Below are 19652 nucleotides of genomic sequence, written 5' to 3' on the forward strand. Positions count from 1 at the left end.
CTACTATCCACCCTCCTTAAACCTCCTCCCTGTAACCCCACAGCATCAAATATGCATACACAAGTAGGTAATAAACATTATATACCCTACACACACACACACATATACCCTCCCCATACTTCAACCCCCCTCCACCATACCCATCCCAGCGTTAGCAGCAGTTTAATTCATGCGAGGTCATTAATAGTCATCATATATTTTTTTCACAAAGGAAAGTCAACTGGCTGGATGTCACTGATGTACTTACACAGTTTGTTTTACTATCCTTGTGGGGACCAAACAAAATGGATTCCCTTTCAAAGCCCTATTTTTCCTAACCCCGAATTATAACCCTAAAATAGCCTTTTTCCTTGTGGGGACAGGCAAATGAAACACAAGCACGTGTAACAGTATAGCTTCCGTCCCTCTCCTCGCCCCAACCTGGGCTCGAACCAGGGACCCTCTGCACACATCAACAGTCACCCTCGAAGCATCGTTACCCATCGCTCCACAAAAGCCGCGGCCCTACTTCTAGGTCTCAGAGCGAGTGACGTCACCGACTGAAACACTATTAGCGCGCACCCACCGCTAACGAGCTAGCCATTTCACATCGGCCACACACGCGCACACACACGCACGCACGAGGAAAATATGTACACCAAACCAGACTTTATTTACCTCAGTGGCTATAGAGTGGGGAGGGGGAGAAAACATCTGTAGGAGAACTGGGGAGAACGAACAAACAACCACTGGAGCAAGAGACTGGGACAGGTGCACAACACAGGTATATTTTGGTTATCACTATGGCAACAGCCTCCGGGAACAATAAAAAACCATATTTACATCTTACAGTTAAATGATAAAATGAGGAAAAGGAACAAAACAACAATATGTACATAACTGCCATGTAGTACAGTATTTGGAATTTCAGAAAAAGATCATTGGTATTGTGGTTGGTTTTAGAGCTAAAACTGGGTTAGTTAGCATCCTTTGGAAGATTAGCCTGGTTTAGCCTGGTTTAGCCTGGAAGATTAGCCTGGTTTCTGTATCCAGTTCCACTGCATGGCTACATTGTTACAATCTATGTGGCTACATGACTATGTGGCTACTCAGCTACATGGCTGCATGGATATGTGTCTATGTCACTACATGGCTACATTGTTGCCTGGCCTAAACCAGAGACAAACATGGCTAGCTACATGACTAAACAAGCCAGTGACACAAGAGCAGAAACAGACTGGTACACAGACCTGTGGAAGGTTTAGGGCTAGATACAATCTAACCTGCAAAGCATAGCTATGCAGGATCTTTAGTATAGAAGTATTTTCTTTGTAGCTTTGTTTAGAAACCACTGTCACATAGTAATTCATTAATGAGTAAATACTGGAGCCCCAAGTATTTCTTTGTAACATCAGAATTAAAGGTCAGGTTATAAACTGCATCATGGATGTTATAACAGTTATTGCAATATTACAAAATACGTTAGCAGCAAACTGGACATCCTCGAAGACTGAGCAGCAAACTGGACGTCCTCGAAGACTGAGCAGAAAACTGGACGTCCTCGAAGACTGAGCAGCAAACTGGACGTTCTCAAAGACTGAGCAGCAAACTGGACGTTCTCAAAGACTGAGCAGCAAACTGGACGTCCTCGAAAACTGAGCAGCAAACTGGACGTCCTCGAAGACTGAGCAGCAAACTGGACGTCCTCGAAGACTGAGCAGCAAACTGGACGTCCTCGAAGACTGAGCAGCAAACTGGACGTCCTCAAAGACTGAGCAGCAAACTGGACGTCCTCAAAGACTGAGCAGCAAACTGGACGTCCTCAAAGACTGAGCAGCAAACTGGACGTCCTCAAAGATTGTTTCAGCTCAGTCTATCTGGTTGGTTACATCGAGGAGGAAAGAATTTCAACCACTCTACTGCAATGGCTCTGAAGTAGTTCCCAACTGATTACACTAGGAGCTCTGGTTTGGTTCCCTACTGAGTAGAGTACTTTTACTAAGTACACTAGGGACTGGGGTTTGGTTCCCTACTGAGTACTCTTCTACTAAGTACACTAGGGACTGGGGTTTGGTTCCCTACTGAGTACTCTTCTACTAAGTACACTAGGGGATGGGGTTTGGTTCCCTACTGAGTACTATTCTACTAAGTACACTAGGGGATGGGGTTTGGTTCCCTACTGAGTACTCTTCTACTAAGTACACTAGGGGATGGGGTTTGGTTCCCTACTGAGTAGAGTACTTTTACTAAGTACACTAGGGGCTGGGGTTTGGTTCCCTACTGAGTACTCTTCTACTAAGTACACTAGGGGCTGGGGTTTGGTTCCCTACTGAGTACTCTTCTACTAAGTACACTAGGGGCTGGGTTTGGTTCCCTACTGAGTACTCTTCTACTAAGTACACTAGGGGCTGGGGTTTGGTTCCCTACTGAGTACTCTTCTACTAAGTACACTAGGGGCTGGGGGTTGGTTCCCTACTGAGTACTCTTCTACCCAGTGCACTAGGGGCTGGGGGTTGGTTCCCTACTGAGTACTCTTCTACCCAGTGCACTAGGGGCTGGGGAGTTTGGCTTTGAGAAGTGCTACTCCATCCTAGTACAGCAATAGGTTGCATGGAGATTTCAGTATACAGTCACCAGTGGCCTGGTGAAGAGGCAGATACAGCAGTTCTTATACAGCAGTTCTTATACAGTCTCTTCTTTCCATCATTCAATGATACATTATCAAGTTGTTTTTGTGGGCTTTATGCACCAATGATTACAGTGCTATTATGTCTTTGGGTTGTGTTTTAAAGCATTATATATTAGCATAGTTATTACTGTTGTTATTATCATAATTACTACAGTAATATTAATGCAGAGAGAGTAAGAAGACGTCATACACAGAGAGAGAGATGGTTAGAGTGCGTGGTAACATCTTACCTAAACTCTAGATCATAACGCATCATACATTATGTTCTCATAAACCACAAAACAACACTTGTCTTATCAAAGCATAACAACAACCGTCAATCCAGAATATTCATATTCATTAACATTTACTAAACAATGTAGTGTAGTGTTTGGTTGGAGTGGTTGTGACATATATTGGTTGGACATGATCAAAATAGCTTCTTATATGACGTCTCTCTTGAAGGACAAAGTGGACTTATCTCAGTGCTATTTGGCCTATTATCCACATAAGGAACATTTACATGTGCAACAGAGTCACCATTGGTTTGAGAATGTTGAGGTCTTCTTCGGCACCACATAGGCCAGTCAGTCTTTTGCCGCACACCTGGTACTACACCGGTCTCAGATCTACCCTTCACTGTATGGTCTGTACTGCAGTTCAGGAAATGAAAACCACCATGTTGACAACACAATCCAAGGACATGTAAGGTTTTGGTTAAAAGCTTTGGAATCCAAGCCCGTCTCTTTGTGAAGAATATTCTTTATTTTTGTTTTCCGTAGAGGCTTTTGTTTCTTTCAGTTCTTTTACTTTGAAAGAACATTCTATACACCAAACGTCTTAGACTATCTTGAGAGAATCTGTTCGTACTTGCAACAGAACTACAACACTAGTAAAGTCTTTAAACAGAAGTGGGAAGATTACATACCATTTCCTGATTCTCCAGATGATATGGTCTCGACAGGGACATCTGTTGGCATGGAGGGGTTAACTCCTGAGGTATCGGTTGGAAGAAAGGACAGGAGAGGAGAGAGGGAGGAACAGAGGAGTTGTGTCTTAAAGCTCTAGGAGGTATGCCCTGTGATGTTTTGGGGCTGAGGAGGGGATGAGGTACACTGGTAGAATGCTCTTTGGCTTCTTGGGCATGTGGTTAGTTCATGGCTGTGTGTGTGGTTGGTTCATCGCTCTTTGTGAGGTTGGTTCATGGCTGTGTCTGTGGTTGGTTCATTGTTGTGACTGACGTGCACTTGGTTCATGGCTCTGTGTTCTCTCCCCTGTCCTCTGCAGTCTCTCTCTATCCTGTGGTTGGGTCAACTCTAAGGCCCCTGGCCCTCTTCTCTTTGGCCCGGTTATTCTGAAACCACACCTGCACTACCCGGCATGGCAGGCCCTCACACCGCAGGGTGCTGGGTTGCTCCCTGTAGCAGACGGAGTTGGTCAACCTGCTGGTGGGTCATCTGGGTACGCGGCCTCTGCTGCTGTCTCGGTACATGCCTATCCACACTCAGACAGATTTGGACTGGTGTTCTGGTCACAGTCTTGAACGTTGAAGCTCGCCATTCCATAATTGTATCCCAGAGACAACAGATTGCTACAGTTACCCTCATGAGTCTGGTCAGACAAAGGGATTTTTACTGACAGATGCTCTTTCTTTTCTTTCTCCTCCTCTTCAATTTGGGGTTTGTTCAGGTCAAAGGACAAATTGGTTTTCCCAGAAATGTATTTTCTCTCAGTGGGGACGCCCCATGGTCTTGGGGAGGGATGAAACGGGCTTGGGGAGAGAGAGGAGGATGCTGGGAGAGAGAGGGAAAAGGCTGGATGGAGAGAGAGTGACCCTCCCTGTCTCTGTAGGATCAATGGTTGTGAGAGAAGCTGGAGTCATCTGCAGGACCCATCTGATTAAATGAGCCATAGGCAGCTCTGTCAGTCTGTGAACAGTGGTGGGCCCTGACATGGGCGTCCAGGGCGTTCTGAGCCTTGAAGAGAGCCCTGCAGAACGGACAGCGCCTGTGGTTCTCACCCAGACACAGACCTCCTCCTCTCCCCAGGGTCTGGAGCTGGCCCTTCCTCTGACGAGCCCTGGTGTTCTGGAACCATACCTGATGAAGTACAGACAAACACAACATGATCACCATTACATAATTATAGAAATGTAACTATGAGGATGATAGAGTACCTGCACTACACGTTTCTTGAGGCCTGTGTCCCTGGTGATGCCCTCCAGTACAGAGCGGGTTGGGTTGGAGTTCAGACTGTAGCGCTGGTACAGAACCTCTAGCTGCTCCGAACTGATGGTGGTCCTCTGGCGCCTATCCCTCCTCTGCTCATCACCCTCTCTAACTCCCTCTTCCTCTCTCTCACCGTCCATCACATCCCTCATAGGCGTTACCGCTGTCCCTTCCTCCAGCCTACGCTTCAGAAAGGGCAGGGATGGGCTAGGAGCACAGTGTGTGTTTGTGTATGAGGTTAAAGATGTGCTAGGAGCACAGTGTGTGTTCGTGTATGAGGTTAGAGATGGGCTTGGAGCATAGTGTGTGTTCGTGTATGAGGTTAGAGATGTGCTAGGAGCACAGTGTGTGTTAGTGTATGAGGTTAGAGATGGGCTAGGAGCACAGTGTGTGTTAGTGTATGAGGTTAGAGATGGGCTTGGAGCACAGTGTGTGTTAGTGTATGAGGGTAGAGATGGTTTGTGGGTGGAGTGAGCATTGGTGAATAGGGATAGGGGTGGTTGGTGGCCAGATGATAACAGGGACTGGTACTGAAGCATAGACTGGAGTACTATGGGCTGCATTAGACCAAGGGGGAGGAGAGAGAGGTCTATGGGGAAGGGAAGAGTGGGGAGGCTTGGTAAAGGAAGAGGGGGCATGGGGAGTTGGGATAAGGGGAAATGCATGGAGAGATTAGACTGGGGTATGATAGTTGGAGAGGGGGCAGGGGTGGTTGTCGATGTCGTAGTGTCCTGCTGCTGCTCTGGAAGTGGTTGTGTTTGGAAAGAGGGTGGAGGAGGAGAGGGTGTTGGTGAGGCTTGGGCTGGGCAGAAGGAATTAACTGGGGCTTGGTCTGTGGACAAGGTTACAGGTACAGATACTGGTGTGGTGGGTACAGCTTGATCTGGACCTATGGAGGCTTGGGAGAGGGATTGGGCTTGGTCAAAGATTGAATCTGAGACTGGTGCTGGGGTTAAGGGTGCAAGTACAAGTGCTGTGGCTGGTGTTAGATGTGCAACAACAGTATTATCATTGTCCCCCAGTGGGAAGGGTGTGAGGGGGTAGAGGCAGTCATACTGTCTGGAGAACGTCTCCAACACTACTGGAGTGATCATTTGCTGGTGAACAAACTCCTGATGGCTCTTCAGGATCAGAGAGTCAGAGAACCGCTTCCCACATTCTCCACACTGCTTCTCCTCCTCCAGGCATCCCTCCATCTCTCTGTTCTGCTGTCTCTGTCTGCTCTGATTGGATTGCAGGGCCAGCTCCCAGCCATATCTCTCCAGCAGAACTCTGAGGGTCTTCTCTGCTCCATCCCTCTTCTCGCTCTCCTGCATCTCTCCACCTCCCTCAGGAGATGAGGATGGATTTGACTCTTTCTCCATCTGGTGAAGGGGGGAGTCACTGTCAGCTGTCTCAGCCTGGGTCTCACATTTCGGGGGCTGGGCTGGAGACTGGATGCTAGTTGTCACCAGCTTTGGAGAGGGATATTTAAGCCCATTTGTCTGAGAGGAGAGGGCAGCGATGGTCTGGAGGGAGAGGGCTGAGGTGATCTGACTAATGTTCATGTTAGGGTTGAGCTGCAAATCTCCAGAGAGGTAGAAGGACTGGAGCATCTGCTGCTGTAGAGAAAACAGGCTGTCTGGGGAGAACTGGAGTGGAGAGAGGAGGTTCCTCTGTTGGAGACTCTCTGCTGCTGAAGGGAGGAACTGCTTTAAGAGGTTCTGCTGCAGTAAGGGGAGGTGCGGGAGCAGTGTTGGACTAAAGAGCTGGGGCTGGAGGAGGACTGTGTGTTCCTGTATATGGGCCTGGGCTAACTTATGTTGCTGTTGTAGCATCTGGGCCTGGGCTAACTGCTGTTGGAGTAACGTTAGGTCCTGCTGTCCTCCAGATGCTGTCAGGTCCTCTACTCTCCGCCTCTTAGCCTGGTGGCCCTCAGCCTTCCCAGAGACACCCACACTCAGCTGGGCTTCACTGAGGGAGGAACAGGGACTTGGGGAGGATGGGGCTGATCTGGTGGCTGTTGGGGGGGTTCCCCTGGTAGATACCTCTCCTCCCCCTGGTGAACGGCTGGAGGCAGTGGTCTGAACCAAGGCTGGAACTAGGGTTTGGAGGGTGTGGGGTTTCAGTGATAGCTGGGTCTGAGCTCCACGGGCTCGTGTCTGGTGCAGTACAGAGCGGAGGTGAATGTCCAGGGCGGAACTCTGGCTGTAAGCCACCCGACACATTCTGCAGCGGTAGGAACTTGGGTCCGGGCTGCAGTGGGTGTCAGGGGAACTGGGGCTGGAGTCCTGCAGGACCCATCTGGCTCTGGCTCGGTGGGACAGAGAGTTATAGAGGACTGGCAGGATGGATCTCTGAGTGAAGGACTCACAGCAGAAGGAACACTTGTAGCGCTGAGCCGGGTCCAAAAACCGCTCCAGAATGGGGTTGGAGCCCTTGCTGAAGGGGTTGGGTTCTGACCCTGCCTCCTTCTCCTCCTGTTGCCTTGAACCCTGGTCACTGTCACCAACCCCTGAACTGGGCCTCTGCTCCAACTCATCTGGGTCACCCTTTTCATCCTCTCCTTCATCTCCCTTTCCCTGCTCTCCCTCCCCCTCCTCATCATCTTCCTCTTTCTTATCTGTCTCTTCTTCACTCATACTTTCCCCCTCCTCTTCCTCCCCCTCCAGGCTGATTGGTTGTTGGATGTGTGCTCCACTCTGGTCAGGGTGTGTACCCTGTAGGTGTGTGTTGAGCAGGTGTCTCTGCAGGGCCTCTTGGCTGCGGCACCGTCTGGGGCAGAGGTGGCACTCTGTCGCCGCCCTCATGGCGTGGTTCTGCCTTCGGACCGCTAGACTGCACCTGCCGCAGCGAAACCTGTAACCATGACAATCAGAGGGGGGAGGGGCATCACTGGGAGGAGACAGGGGTAAGGTGGATGAAGGGAGGTTGCTGGGGGAGAGAGAGGAAAGAGTGGGTGGGGAAGGGGGAGAGCTGGGGGACTCAAGGAGGTGAGAGGTGTTGTCCTCTGCTGGGTGCTGGTCCCCACAGGGAGGGGTCAGAAGAGCAGGGACATCTTTGGCTGGGATTACTTTTTCTTTTTTGTATGGTAGTCGTTTGTTTGAGACTCATTTGTGAGGGATTCCTTTGTGTAAGAGCTGTCTGTGTTGCAATCGTTTGTTTGAGATTCCTTTATATTTGAGTGGGACTCCATCTGCAGTGTCTCTTTCTGCAGAATCTCTGGCAGCCTCATTGCCACCTGGAAAAGAAACCAACAACAACGTCAGTCTGAATCTATCCAGATGACTGATTGCCTTTATAGTCAGTCAAAACAGTGTCTTTCCTGTTTGATAGTGCAGATGGAATAATAATAGTGATGCTCCTGTATTGTCTACATCACCTCATTCTCCCATTACACACTAATAATAGATGGAGGAAAACCGAATTAAATCAACCACACACACACACACAACGTATATGCCCCAGTGAGAGAGTGAAGGTCAGGCTTGGAAAACCCGGAACATAATGGCCATCATAATCCAAGTCTGAATTAATGAACCTATGCTATTATCAGAGAGAAAGAGGGGGAGGGGGAATGGGGGGTGGGGTACAGAGAGAAAACAGGGGGGGGGGGGGGGGGGGGGGGGGGAGACAGAGACAGAACAAGGGGTGGAGAGATGGGAATAGAGAAAGAACAAGGGGTCGCAGAAAGAAAGATGGAGAGATAGAGAGTGGAAAGAGGGATAGAGAAAGTAAGAGAAGATGGAGAGATAAGAAAAGGCAGTAAAGAAAAAGGGAGTAGGGAGAGGGGTGAGAGAGATGAGAGGGGTGAGAGAGATGAGAGGGGTGAGAGAGATGAGAGGAGAGGGGTGAGAGAGATGAGAGGAGAGGGGTGAGAGAGATGAGAGGAGAGGGTGAGAGAGATGAGAGGAGAGGGGTGAGAGAGATGAGAGGAGAGGGGTGAGAGAGATGAGAGGAGAGGGGTGAGAGAGATGAGAGGAGGGGTGAGAGAGATGAGAGGAGAGGGGTGAGAGAGATGAGAGGGGTGAGAGAGATGAGAGGGGTGAGAGAGATGAGAGGGGTGAGAGAGATGAGAGGGGTGAGAGAGGTGAGAGGGGTGAGAGAGATGAGAGGAGAGGGGTGAGAGAGATGAGAGGAGAGGGGTGAGAGAGATGAGAGGAGAGGGGTGAGAGAGATGAGAGGAGAGGGGTGAGAGAGATGAGAGGGGTGAGAGAGATGAGGGGTGAGAGAGGTTGAGAGGGGTGAGAGAGATGAGAGGGGTGAGAGAGAGGAGAGGGGTGAGAGAGATGAGAGGGGTGAGAGGAGATGAGAGGGGGTGAGAGAGATGAGAGGAGAGGGGTGAGAGAGATGAGAGGAGAGGGGTGAGAGAGATGAGAGGAGAGGGGTGAGAGAGAGATGAGAGGAGAGGGGTGAGAGAGAGGAGAGGGTAGAGAGAGGAGAGGAGGAGAGATGAGAGGAGTGAGAGAGATGAGGAGTGAGAGAGATGAGGGGAGGAGTGAGAGAGATGAGAGGAGAGGGGTGAGAGAGATGAGAGGGGTGAGAGAGATGAGAGGAGTGAGAGAGATGAGAGGAGTGAGAGAGATGAGAGGAGTGAGAGAGATGAGAGGAGAGGGGTGAGAGAGATGAGAGGAGAGGGGTGAGAGAGAGGAGAGGGGTGAGAGAGATGAGAGGAGAGGGGTGAGAGAGATGAGAGGAGAGGGGTGAGAGAGATGAGAGGAGAGGGGTGAGAGAGATGAGAGGAGAGGGGTGAGAGAGATGAGAGGAGAGGGGTGAGAGAGATGAGAGGAGAGGGGTGAGAGAGATGAGAGGAGAGGGGTGAGAGATGAGAGGAGTGAGAGAGATGAGATGAGAGGGGTGAGAGATGAGAGGAGTGAGAGAGATGAGATGAGAGGGGTGAGAGAGATGAGAGGAGTGAGAGAGATGAGAGGAGAGGGGTGAGAGAGATGAGAGGGTGAGAGAGATGAGAGGAGAGGGTGAGAGAGATGAGAGGAGAGGGGTGAGAGAGATGAGAGGAGAGGGTGAGAGAGATGAGAGGAGAGGGTGAGAGAGATGAGAGGAGAGGGTGAGAGAGATGAGAGGAGAGGGTGAGAGAGATGAGGGAGGGGTGAGAGAGATGAGAGGAGAGGGGTGAGAGAGATGAGAGGAGAGGGGGTGAGAGAGATGAGAGGAGAGGGGTGAGAGAGATGAGAGGAGAGGGGTGAGAGAGATGAGAGAGATGAGGGGTGAGAGTGATGAGAGGGGTGAGAGAGATGAGAGGAGAGGGTGAGAGAGATGAGAGGAGAGGGTGAGAGAGATGAGAGGAGAGGGTGAGAGAGATGAGAGTAGAGGGTGAGAGAGATGAGAGGAGAGGGGTGAGAGAGATGAGAGGAGAGGGGTGAGAGAGATGAGAGGAGAGGGGTGAGAGAGATGAGAGGAGAGGGTGAGAGAGATGAGAGGGGTATGAGAGGGTGAGAGAGCTGAGAGGAGAGGGGTGAGAGAGCTGAGAGGAGAGGGGTGAGAGAGCTGAGAGGAGAGGGGTGAGAGAGCTGAGAGGAGAGGGGTGAGAGAGATGAGAGGAGAGGGGTGAGAGAGATGAGAGGAGAGGGTGAGAGAGATGAGAGGAGAGGGTGAGAGAGATGAGAGGAGAGGGGTGAGAGAGATGAGAGGAGAGGGGTGAGAGAGATGAGATGAGAGGGTGAGAGAGATGAGAGGAGAGGGTGAGAGAGTTGAGAGGAGAGGGTGAGAGAGGGATGAAGGGGGAAATAGGAAGAGGGAGTCAAAGAGGGAGACAAAGAGTACTGATCATGCTGGGCAAAGTAATGGAGGTTGGTGATGTGGATAAAAATGAGCACTCTTTGTTTGCTGGAGACACTAAAAGCTCCATCAGCTTGACTGCCCTTCTGCTAAGAAAAGGTAGCTAGAACACACACACAGAAACACACACACTTACCACACTCATGAGCTTGTCCACACAGTCCTGGACCACACTGTGTGTGAGTATGAGGTGGCGTCTCAGGTGTGTGTATACCAGTGTGTCCTGGCACAGTGGGCACTTGCCAGTAGCCTGTTGGTGAGTAGAGCGCTGGTCTGTTCTGGGGCGTTTGGGAGAGAGTGGGCTCTGTGTCTCCTCCAGCCCAGAGAACGATCGCTTGGCTGGAGAAAGGGAATCTCTCCTCTCCCCCTCCTCCTCAATGCTTCCACCTACAAAGGTAACACATACAGTACCAGTCAAAAGTTTGGACACACCTACTCATTCATTATTTTTTGTCTACATTGTAGAATAATAGTGAATACATCAAAACTATGAAATAACACATATGGAATCATGTAGTAACAACAACAAAAAAGTGTTAAACAAATCAAAATATATTTTAGATTCTTCAAAGTAGCCACCCTTTGCCTTAATGACAGCTTTGCACATTCTTAGAATTCTCTCAACCAGCTTCACGAAGAGTGCTTTTCCAACTGTCTTGAACAACTTCCCACATATGCTGAGCATTTGTTGGCTGCTTTTCCTTCACTCTGTGGTCCAACTTATTCCAAACCATCTCAATTGGGTTGAGGTCGGGTGATTGTGGAGGCCAGGTCATCTGATGAGGCACTTTATCTCTCTCCTTGGTGAAATAGCCCTTACACAGCCTGGAAGTGTGTTTTGTGTCATTGTCCTATTGAAAAACAAATGATAGTCCCACTAAGCGCAAACCAGATGGATTGGCGTATTGCTGGAGAATTCTAGGGTAGCCATGCTGGTTAAGTGTGCCTTGAATTCTAAATAAATCACAGATAGTGTCACCAGCAAAGCACCCCCACACCATCACACCTCCTCCTCCATGCTTCACAGTGGGAGCCACACATGCGGAGATCATCCGTTCACCTTCTCTGCATCTCACAAAGACATGGCGGTTGGAACCCAAAATCTCAAATTTGGATTCATCAGACCAAAAGACAGATTTCCACCTGTCTAATGCTTGTGTTTCTTGGATCAAAAAAAGTCTCTTCTTATTATTGGTGTCCTTTAGTAGTGGTTTCTTTGCAGCAATTCGACCATGAAGGCCTGATTCACACAGTCTCCTCTGAACAGTTGATGTTGAGATGAGTCTGTTACTTTAACTATAATCTGAGGCTGGTAACTCTAATGAACTTATCCTCTGCAGCAGAGGTATCTCTGGGTCTTCCTTTCCTGTGGCGGTCCTCATGAGAGCCAGTTTCATCATAACGCTTGATGGTTTTTGTGACTTTACTTGAAGAAAAGTTCAAAGTTCTTCAAATTTTCCAGAATGACTGACATTCATGTCTTAAAGTATTGATGGACTGTAGTTTCTCTTGCTTCATCAAACATCTCCAATCCAAAGTTAAATCTAGAATTGGCTTCCTATTTCGCAACAAAGCATCCTTCACTCATGCTGCCAAACATACCCTCGTAAAACTGACCATCCTACCAATCCTCGACTTCGGCGATGTCATTTACAAAATAGCCTCCAATACCCTTCTCAATAAATTGGATGCAGTCTATCACAGGGCCATCCGTTTGGTCACCAAAGCCTCATATACTACCCACCACTGCGACCTGTACGCTCTGGTTGGCTGGCCCTCGGTTCATACTCGTCGCCAAACCCACTGACTACAGGTCATCTACAAGACCCTGCTAGGTAAAGTCCCCCCTTATCTCAGCTTGCTGGTCACCATAGCAGCACCCACCTGTAGCACGTGCTCCAGCAGGTATATCTCACTTGTCACCCCCAAAACCATTTCCTCCTTTGACCGCCTCTCCTTCCAGTTCTCTGCTGCCAATGACTGGAACGAACTACAAAAATCTCTGAAACTGGAAACACTTATCTCCCTCAATAGCTTTAAGCACCAGCTGTCAGAGCAGCTCACAGATTACTGCACCTTTACATAGCCCATCTATAACTTAGCCCAAACAACTACCTCTTCCCCTACTGTATTTATTTATTTATTTTGCTCCTTTGCACCCCATTATTTCTATCTCTACTTTGCACATTCTTCTACTGCAAATCTACCATTCCAGTGTTTTACTAGAGATATTGTATTTACTTCGCCTTTACCTCCCTTATCTCACCTTATTTTCTCACATTGTATATAGACTTATTTTTCTACTGTATTATTGACTGTATGTTTGTTTTACTCCATGTGTAACTCTGTGTTGTTGTATGTGTCGAACTGCTTTGCTTTATCTTGGCCAGGTCGCAATTGTAAATGAGAACGTGTTCTCAACTTGCCTACCTGGTTAAATAAAGGTGAAATAAAATAAATAAAATTTGAGCTGTTCTTGCCATACTATGGACTTGGTCTTTTACCAAATAGGTCTATCTTCTGTATACCACCCCTACCTTGTCACAACACAACTGATTGGCTCAAAAGGCATTAAGAAGGAAATAAATTCCACAAATTAACAAGGCACACCTGTTAATTGCAATGCATTCCAGGTGACATCCTCATGAAGCTGGTTGAGAGAATGCCAAGAGTGTGCAAAGCTGTCATCAAGGCAAAGGGTGGCTACTTCGAAGAATCTCAAATATAAAATATATTTATTTAATACTTAGTTACTAGATGATTCCATATGTGTTATTTCATCGTTTTGAGGTCTTCACTATTATTCTACAATGTAGAAAATAGTCAATATAAAGCGTGTCCAAACTGGTACTGTATGTTAATACACAGCAACACACACACATACTGTATACTAACTGATCCAGTATACATTGTCTATTAGGAAACCTTCTGGGGTTCAGACCAGTTCATTCAGACTGAATACCTGGTATTGACTGTTTAATTAATAGAGTCGTAGACTGAGTTAGACCAGATTTAAATCCTGACAGTTAGACCAGATTTAATCCTGACAGTTAGACTAGAGGAAATTAGAGTCATCAGAAAGGTACTCTCCCTCTATCTCTCTGTGTATCTCTCTCCATCTATCTCTATATTCCGCACCTGCTCTCTCCATCTATCTCTCTCTTTACTGCACCTGCTCTCTCTACCTCTGAATGCTTGGCTATGAAAAGAAACTGACATTTACTCCTGAGGTGCTGACCTGTTGCACACTCTATAACCACTGTTATTTGACCCCGCTGATCATCTATGAACGTTTGAACATCTTGAAGAACGATATGGCCTTAATGGCCATGTACTCTTATAATCTCCACAGGGCACAGCCAGAAGTGGAGTGGCCACCCCTCAGAGCCTGGTTCCACTCTAGGTTTCTGTCTCTCTAGGGAGTTTTTCCTAGCCACAGTGCGTAGACATCTGCATTGCTTGCTCTCTGGGGTTTTAGGCTGGGTTTCTGTATAAGCACTTTGTGGCATCTGATGATGTAAAAAGGGCTTTATAAATGTATTTGATTGATACACTGAGGGAAGATTTCCCGGGTTCTGATTAAGCCTAGTGCTGCTAGACTAAAATCTAGAATCTCTATTGACAGTGCTTTTTAGTCCAGGATTAGGCTCTGAGTCTGGGTAACTGACCCTTTAAATCTCTATTCTAGAACCTTAAAGTTCAATAGCAGTGTCTCAGTGGTGATGTCTCAAGTTAGCATTGTCAGGGGCAATATGGGATGTAACGAGCTTGTTTCGACAAACCAATTAACCCAATAGATCCCTGACCATAATCAATCATTCCTTCTCTCTCTTCACCCTGCTCCATCTCTCCAGGTTTCTTCTCTCCGTTGACATTATAGGCCTGCAGATCATTTTCTCCATTCTATTCGTCAACTTGTTCTGGACTGGTGTACAAATATGGTTGAAACTCCCTCTTGCCAATGCCTTAATTAATCATAAACTTTTAAATTCATCAGGGGGACTGAACAAGTGCACATTTCAGATAGGAGGGATTTGGAAATGACCAGCTAAGTCTCTTACCTGTCTCAGGACTGGGACACTTCCTAATGGTGAAAGTAGCCGCTAGACCCTCCCCTTCCTCCAGGCTCCTCCCTCTCACTAACTGCAAGTAGTGAAGCTCCCTCTTCTGATGACCAGGGGAGTGGGTATGTCTCAATAGGTGGAGTTTAGAACAGGAGGAGTAGTTACACAGGACACAGTGGAACAACCAGGACCCTCCATCTACTGCACTGTCGTACTGCTGTAAAAACTAGAGAGAGAGGGTGATAGGTTGGGGTTAGACTGTGACAGAGAGAAAGATGCACTAAATAAATCTGGTCCCTGTGCTTTATTTGCTGTCTATATGCCAGATATTTAGAAATAATCTTATAGTCCAAGTACAGCAATGAAACAGGCCTCCAAATCGTGTGTGTGTGTGTGTACTGACCCTGTAGACTCTGAGGCTGGCCTGGTGTTGGGGGTTGATGCTGTGTATTTTCAGTTTATCCAAGCTGGTGGTCTGGAAGTCACACGAGTTACACTTCAGCTGGACTGGGTTGCCTGTAGCAACCAACTTCCCAAATTCCTCCCTGTCCCCGGCCTTCCCCTTCTCCCAGAGGTGGGAAGCCAGCTGGTACTGGGCCCTGTGTCTGTCTGTCTGGCAGTGCAGGGTGAAGTTAGCCCTGAGGGGGGTGCTGTAGCCACACAGCCTGCAGTAGCAGCCTCCAGCCACCAGAGAGCGCCACTCAGACTGGGGCAGGGAGCAGGGGGCACTCAGGTGAGACATAAGAGACTCCAGACTGTCAGAGGAGAAACTGGAACACACCAGGCACTGGAACACACCACAGGAAAGAGGAGAAGAGGGGGAGAGAGACAGTGGAGGAGGGGGAGAAGGGGATGGTGAGGAGGAGGGAGGAGGATGAGAGGGGGAGGGGTTCAGGGTTGAATCCGGGGCGACTGGCTCCTCTGCTGATAGTTGATGCATATCCAAAGACTGTTCCCCACCTAGAATACACAGCACACAAACAGGCCGTGAGAAAACATACTGTACATATAAGCATGGATGTAATGAAGTATCAACCTAACTTGCTGTGCCAGTGAACAGAGCCCAACAGAACAGTTATTGAGTATGTGTGTGTGGTCTCTCCCCTATGCTGTGTGTGAGTTGAGGAGGCAGACACCTGCAGTGGGCCAGGTAGTAGCTTCTCTGCAACACGTTGTGTGTTTGTTTCAGGCGCAGCACGTTAGGCATGTGTTTCTCACTGGTGATGTGTATGCAAAGATTCCGGGCAATGCTGGTCTCATAATCACACACCTCACACCGCCACCTCTTACCCTGGGAAGGGGGCTGGCTGGGGTAGGGTGTGTTGTGTGTGCAGGGGGCTGTGTGACTGTGGGGTGTGTGTGTCCGTAGCCCTGTTCACCTGCCGTGTCTCTGACAGCGTAGCCCCCATTGTGTGCGGAGTGTGTGTGTGTGTGTGCCGTGCGCAGGGTGTGTGTGTCCTGCTACCTGTACGTTGCTGAGGTGTTTGTCTGACTGCATGTGAATGCTGATGTTTCCTTTAGAGGAGGTTGTGTAATCCCACACACCACAGTGGTAGGGCTTGTACTCACAGACATAACTCTCTCCACGGGACAGACGAGGATGGGCCTTCCCCATGCTACAGTACACACACCCCTTGACCCTCCACACACACACTTCTCCCCCGAGCCCCCACACACACACAAGCCCCCAGACGCAGGGTGTTTTTCTCTGAGGTGGGCATGCAGTGTCTGCTGGGACTTGTAGTGCCAGTTATATTTGGGGCATTTGAGCATCTTGCAGGAGTTCCAGGAGTGCATCAAGGCCATGTGACTGTTCAGTGAGCCAGGAGAGGACAGAGAGGGGTGGAGGCATTTAGAAACGGTCTTTAAGTTCTCATCTCCCTCTCTATCCTTATCTCCTTCTATCTCTCCATATCCCTCCCTTTTCCATCTGTCTCTTTCGGGTTGTTGTTTGGTTTTGGAACTTTGGCAGTGTCTCCATTGGCAATAAGGGAAGTGTGAGTGGTGTCTGCCCTCCTATCATCTGTAACAGGTGTGCTGGTGGACTCAGGCAGGGCTGACTGCTGGGGTTTAATAAAGCTCAGAGGAAAACTAGGACTACTGCACTGCACTCCTCCTGTATCTCTCATCTCTGTCTCGCTCTGAGGAAGGAGACAAGGAAAAAAAGGTGGAGCATTTTGGAGAAGAGGAAGAAGTGATGAGGGTGTTATTGTTCAGTGTGCCACTGGCCATAACTGTGCAGGAGGCAGAGCTGGCTCCGTCGAGGTAATAGACTACATTTGGCTTTGGTTTGAGATGGCCTCTTCCCTCTGTTTCTCCTCCTTTCCTCCTCTGTCTTTGCTACTAAAGGCTGGTGCAAGGTTCTCTCTCCCCACCGTTTCCTCTCTGTCATCCACCAGCAACAATCTTTCTTTCTCCTTCTTCTCGTTTAGCTTCTCTTCCTCCAGTCTGCCTCCATTTGAGTGTCCAACCCTCTCCCCTCCCGGGGTCTCCTCTCTGCCTGCGGTCCCCTCTGCACTGCTCTGTCTCTGTCTGGATCAAGGTGGGGGGCTCTTTGGCTGGGGTCAGGGCTAAGGTTCGAGAGGACGACCCCTCACAGGGAATCAATCACTTCCAGGGTCAGGGGTGGATGGGATAACAGTTTGGGGCTCTTTTCAGGTTCTCTCTCCTGTCCTCCCTTTCTTCCTCTCCTTCCCTCACCACTGTTCATAACAGTGCTTACAAAAGCCACACATTGCTACCCCACCTGAGAGAGGCAGATCGTTTTTTTGTTGTATTCACATAAATACTGTGAATAAATTAAGAAATGCATATACACTACCAAGAACTTTGTTACTGCAACACAATAACCAACAGACTTGTAGGCATTGGCAAGACTCTACTAACTTATAGCTGCTCCCCTGGCCCTAAAGGTTTTCATTTCCACACAGATAGATCAATAACCTAGGGCTATGTCCAAATAATGGCCCCCAAAAAATACTAAAAAACGTGGAACTACTGTATCTCTGACAGTAGCCTGCAACTGCTGCCGGTAACCAACATACACCGGCTGACACAGACATACATTATTTAACTGGAATGGTGACTTTGGCGATGTTAATTTTATTGTAGCTGACTTCTGTCTTCGTTTAGCCTACTCTAGAGAGAACAAGTACAAACAGCCCGCACCAGTTTACAAAGGCACAGCGCTCTGCTTTCCAGTCAACAGCCACATCCAAACAGAGGTGACACTCAAAACTCGCACTGACGAAACAAACACATTTGCGTTAAGATAAACAGTCCGCTGGTCTGTAGAATAATTATGTCTAGGTTAGGCTATAATAAAGTAATACAAATTTCGATATAACAGGCACCAGTAGCCGTCAACAACGAACACATGCAGCTTTCATTACCTGGGTTACATGGGCTGTCGGGTATTTCGCCGACAGTTAGAAAAATACGCAGACTCACATCTGTACGGCGGTGTCTGTCGTCTGCGGACTCCTTGGAGCTGTAGTAATCCAGTCACATAGAGGGTCTAATGAACATCCACATATTACCTTTGAACCAGAGAGAGCAGCATAACAGTCTATGTTCCTAAAATCTTCTTCTTAAAGATATATCTACTGTAAACATTGGGACGGAAGGGGAAAGGTACAGTTAGGTCTGATCATATAGGAGAGAAAAACACTTAGCTATTTATTATTCCTGCTAGTTGGTTTCCTGCAAATGGCTAAAACATCCCATTGCGCATGTGCGTAATTGCGCAGACAGCATCAATTGGATGCGGCAGAGCGGAGGAGAGGAAGGGGAAAAGTGGGAGCAGTAGACTACGGAGGAGAGGATGAAGGATGGAGCGAGAAAATAGGGAAGTAATGGATTATCATTGTAATGCTGATATTGGATGTTATAGAAAATAAGAAAGGGATGGAATAATTGATAAATTCTGACACAAAAATGCTTAAGTGAAATGTAGATTTATAGGCCAAAATACAGTTGAGTTGTGGATATACAGTATATCGAACTCATACACCTTGTATCATCTGTACCATCAGACGCATGCTTGAAATAGAACACCAGGGTTGGGGAGTAATCAATGGATACAGTGGGGCAAAAAAGTATTTAGTCAGCCACCAATTGTGCAAGTTCTCCCACTTAAAAAGATGAGAGAGGCCTGTAATTTTCATCATAGGTACACTTCAACTATGACAGACAAAATTAGAAAAAAAATCCAGAAAATCACATTGTAGGATTTTAAATTTATTTATTTGCAAATTATGGTGGAAAATAAGTATTTGGTCAATAACAAAAGTTTATCTCAATACTTTGTTATATACCCTTTGTTGGCAATGACAGAGGTCAAACGTTTTCTGTAAGTCTTCACAAGGTTTTCACACACTGTTGCTGGTATTTTGGCCCATTCCTCCATGCAGATCTCCTCTAGAGCAGTGATGTTTTGGGGCTGTTGCTGGGCAACACGGACTTTCAACTCCCTCCAAAGATTTTCTATGGGGTTGAGATCTGGAGACTGGCTAGGCCACTCCAGGACCTTGAAATGCTTCTTACGAAGCCACTCCTTCGTAATTTGCAAATTAATTAATAAAAAATCCTACAATGTGATTTTCTGGATTTTTTTTCTCATTTTGTCTGTCATAGTTGAAGTGTACCTATGATGAAAATTACAGGCCTCTCATATTTTTAAGTGGGAGAACTTGCACAATTGGTGGCTGACTAAATACTTTTTTGCCCCACTGTATCCATTGATTACTCCCCAACCCTGGTGTTATATATAAAAATATATATATCCATTGATTCTTGAAGAATATAACATAAATGCCTCATGAGTTTAGCTCAACTGTCACACTCCATGAGAACCCAAAATATAAGCTTGTTTTTCTCCAATGTTTGTAAACAATGTAAATGTAAACAACCACTTTATAGTCTCATAACATGGTTAAA

At 47.7% G+C, this 19652-nt stretch overlaps 1 protein-coding gene across 1 annotated transcript; it reads right to left on the reverse strand.

The window, feature by feature from the left end:
• Positions 1-571: 571 nt before the first annotated feature.
• LOC109888857 (zinc finger homeobox protein 3-like) lies at positions 572-18522 on the reverse strand. Its single transcript, XM_031822843.1, is given in 7 exon segments — positions 572-4746; positions 4824-7927; positions 7930-8095; positions 10787-11037; positions 14712-14940; positions 15118-15674; positions 18165-18522. Coding segments are annotated over 6 exon segments (4533 nt in total). The 5' UTR covers positions 15655-15674; positions 18165-18522; the 3' UTR covers positions 572-4500.
• Positions 18523-19652: the final 1130 nt, after the last annotated feature.

The sequence above is a fragment of the Oncorhynchus kisutch genome, linkage group LG4 (genome assembly GCF_002021735.2).
Source record: "Oncorhynchus kisutch isolate 150728-3 linkage group LG4, Okis_V2, whole genome shotgun sequence".
In the NCBI taxonomy this organism is placed as follows: domain Eukaryota; kingdom Metazoa; phylum Chordata; class Actinopteri; order Salmoniformes; family Salmonidae; genus Oncorhynchus; species Oncorhynchus kisutch.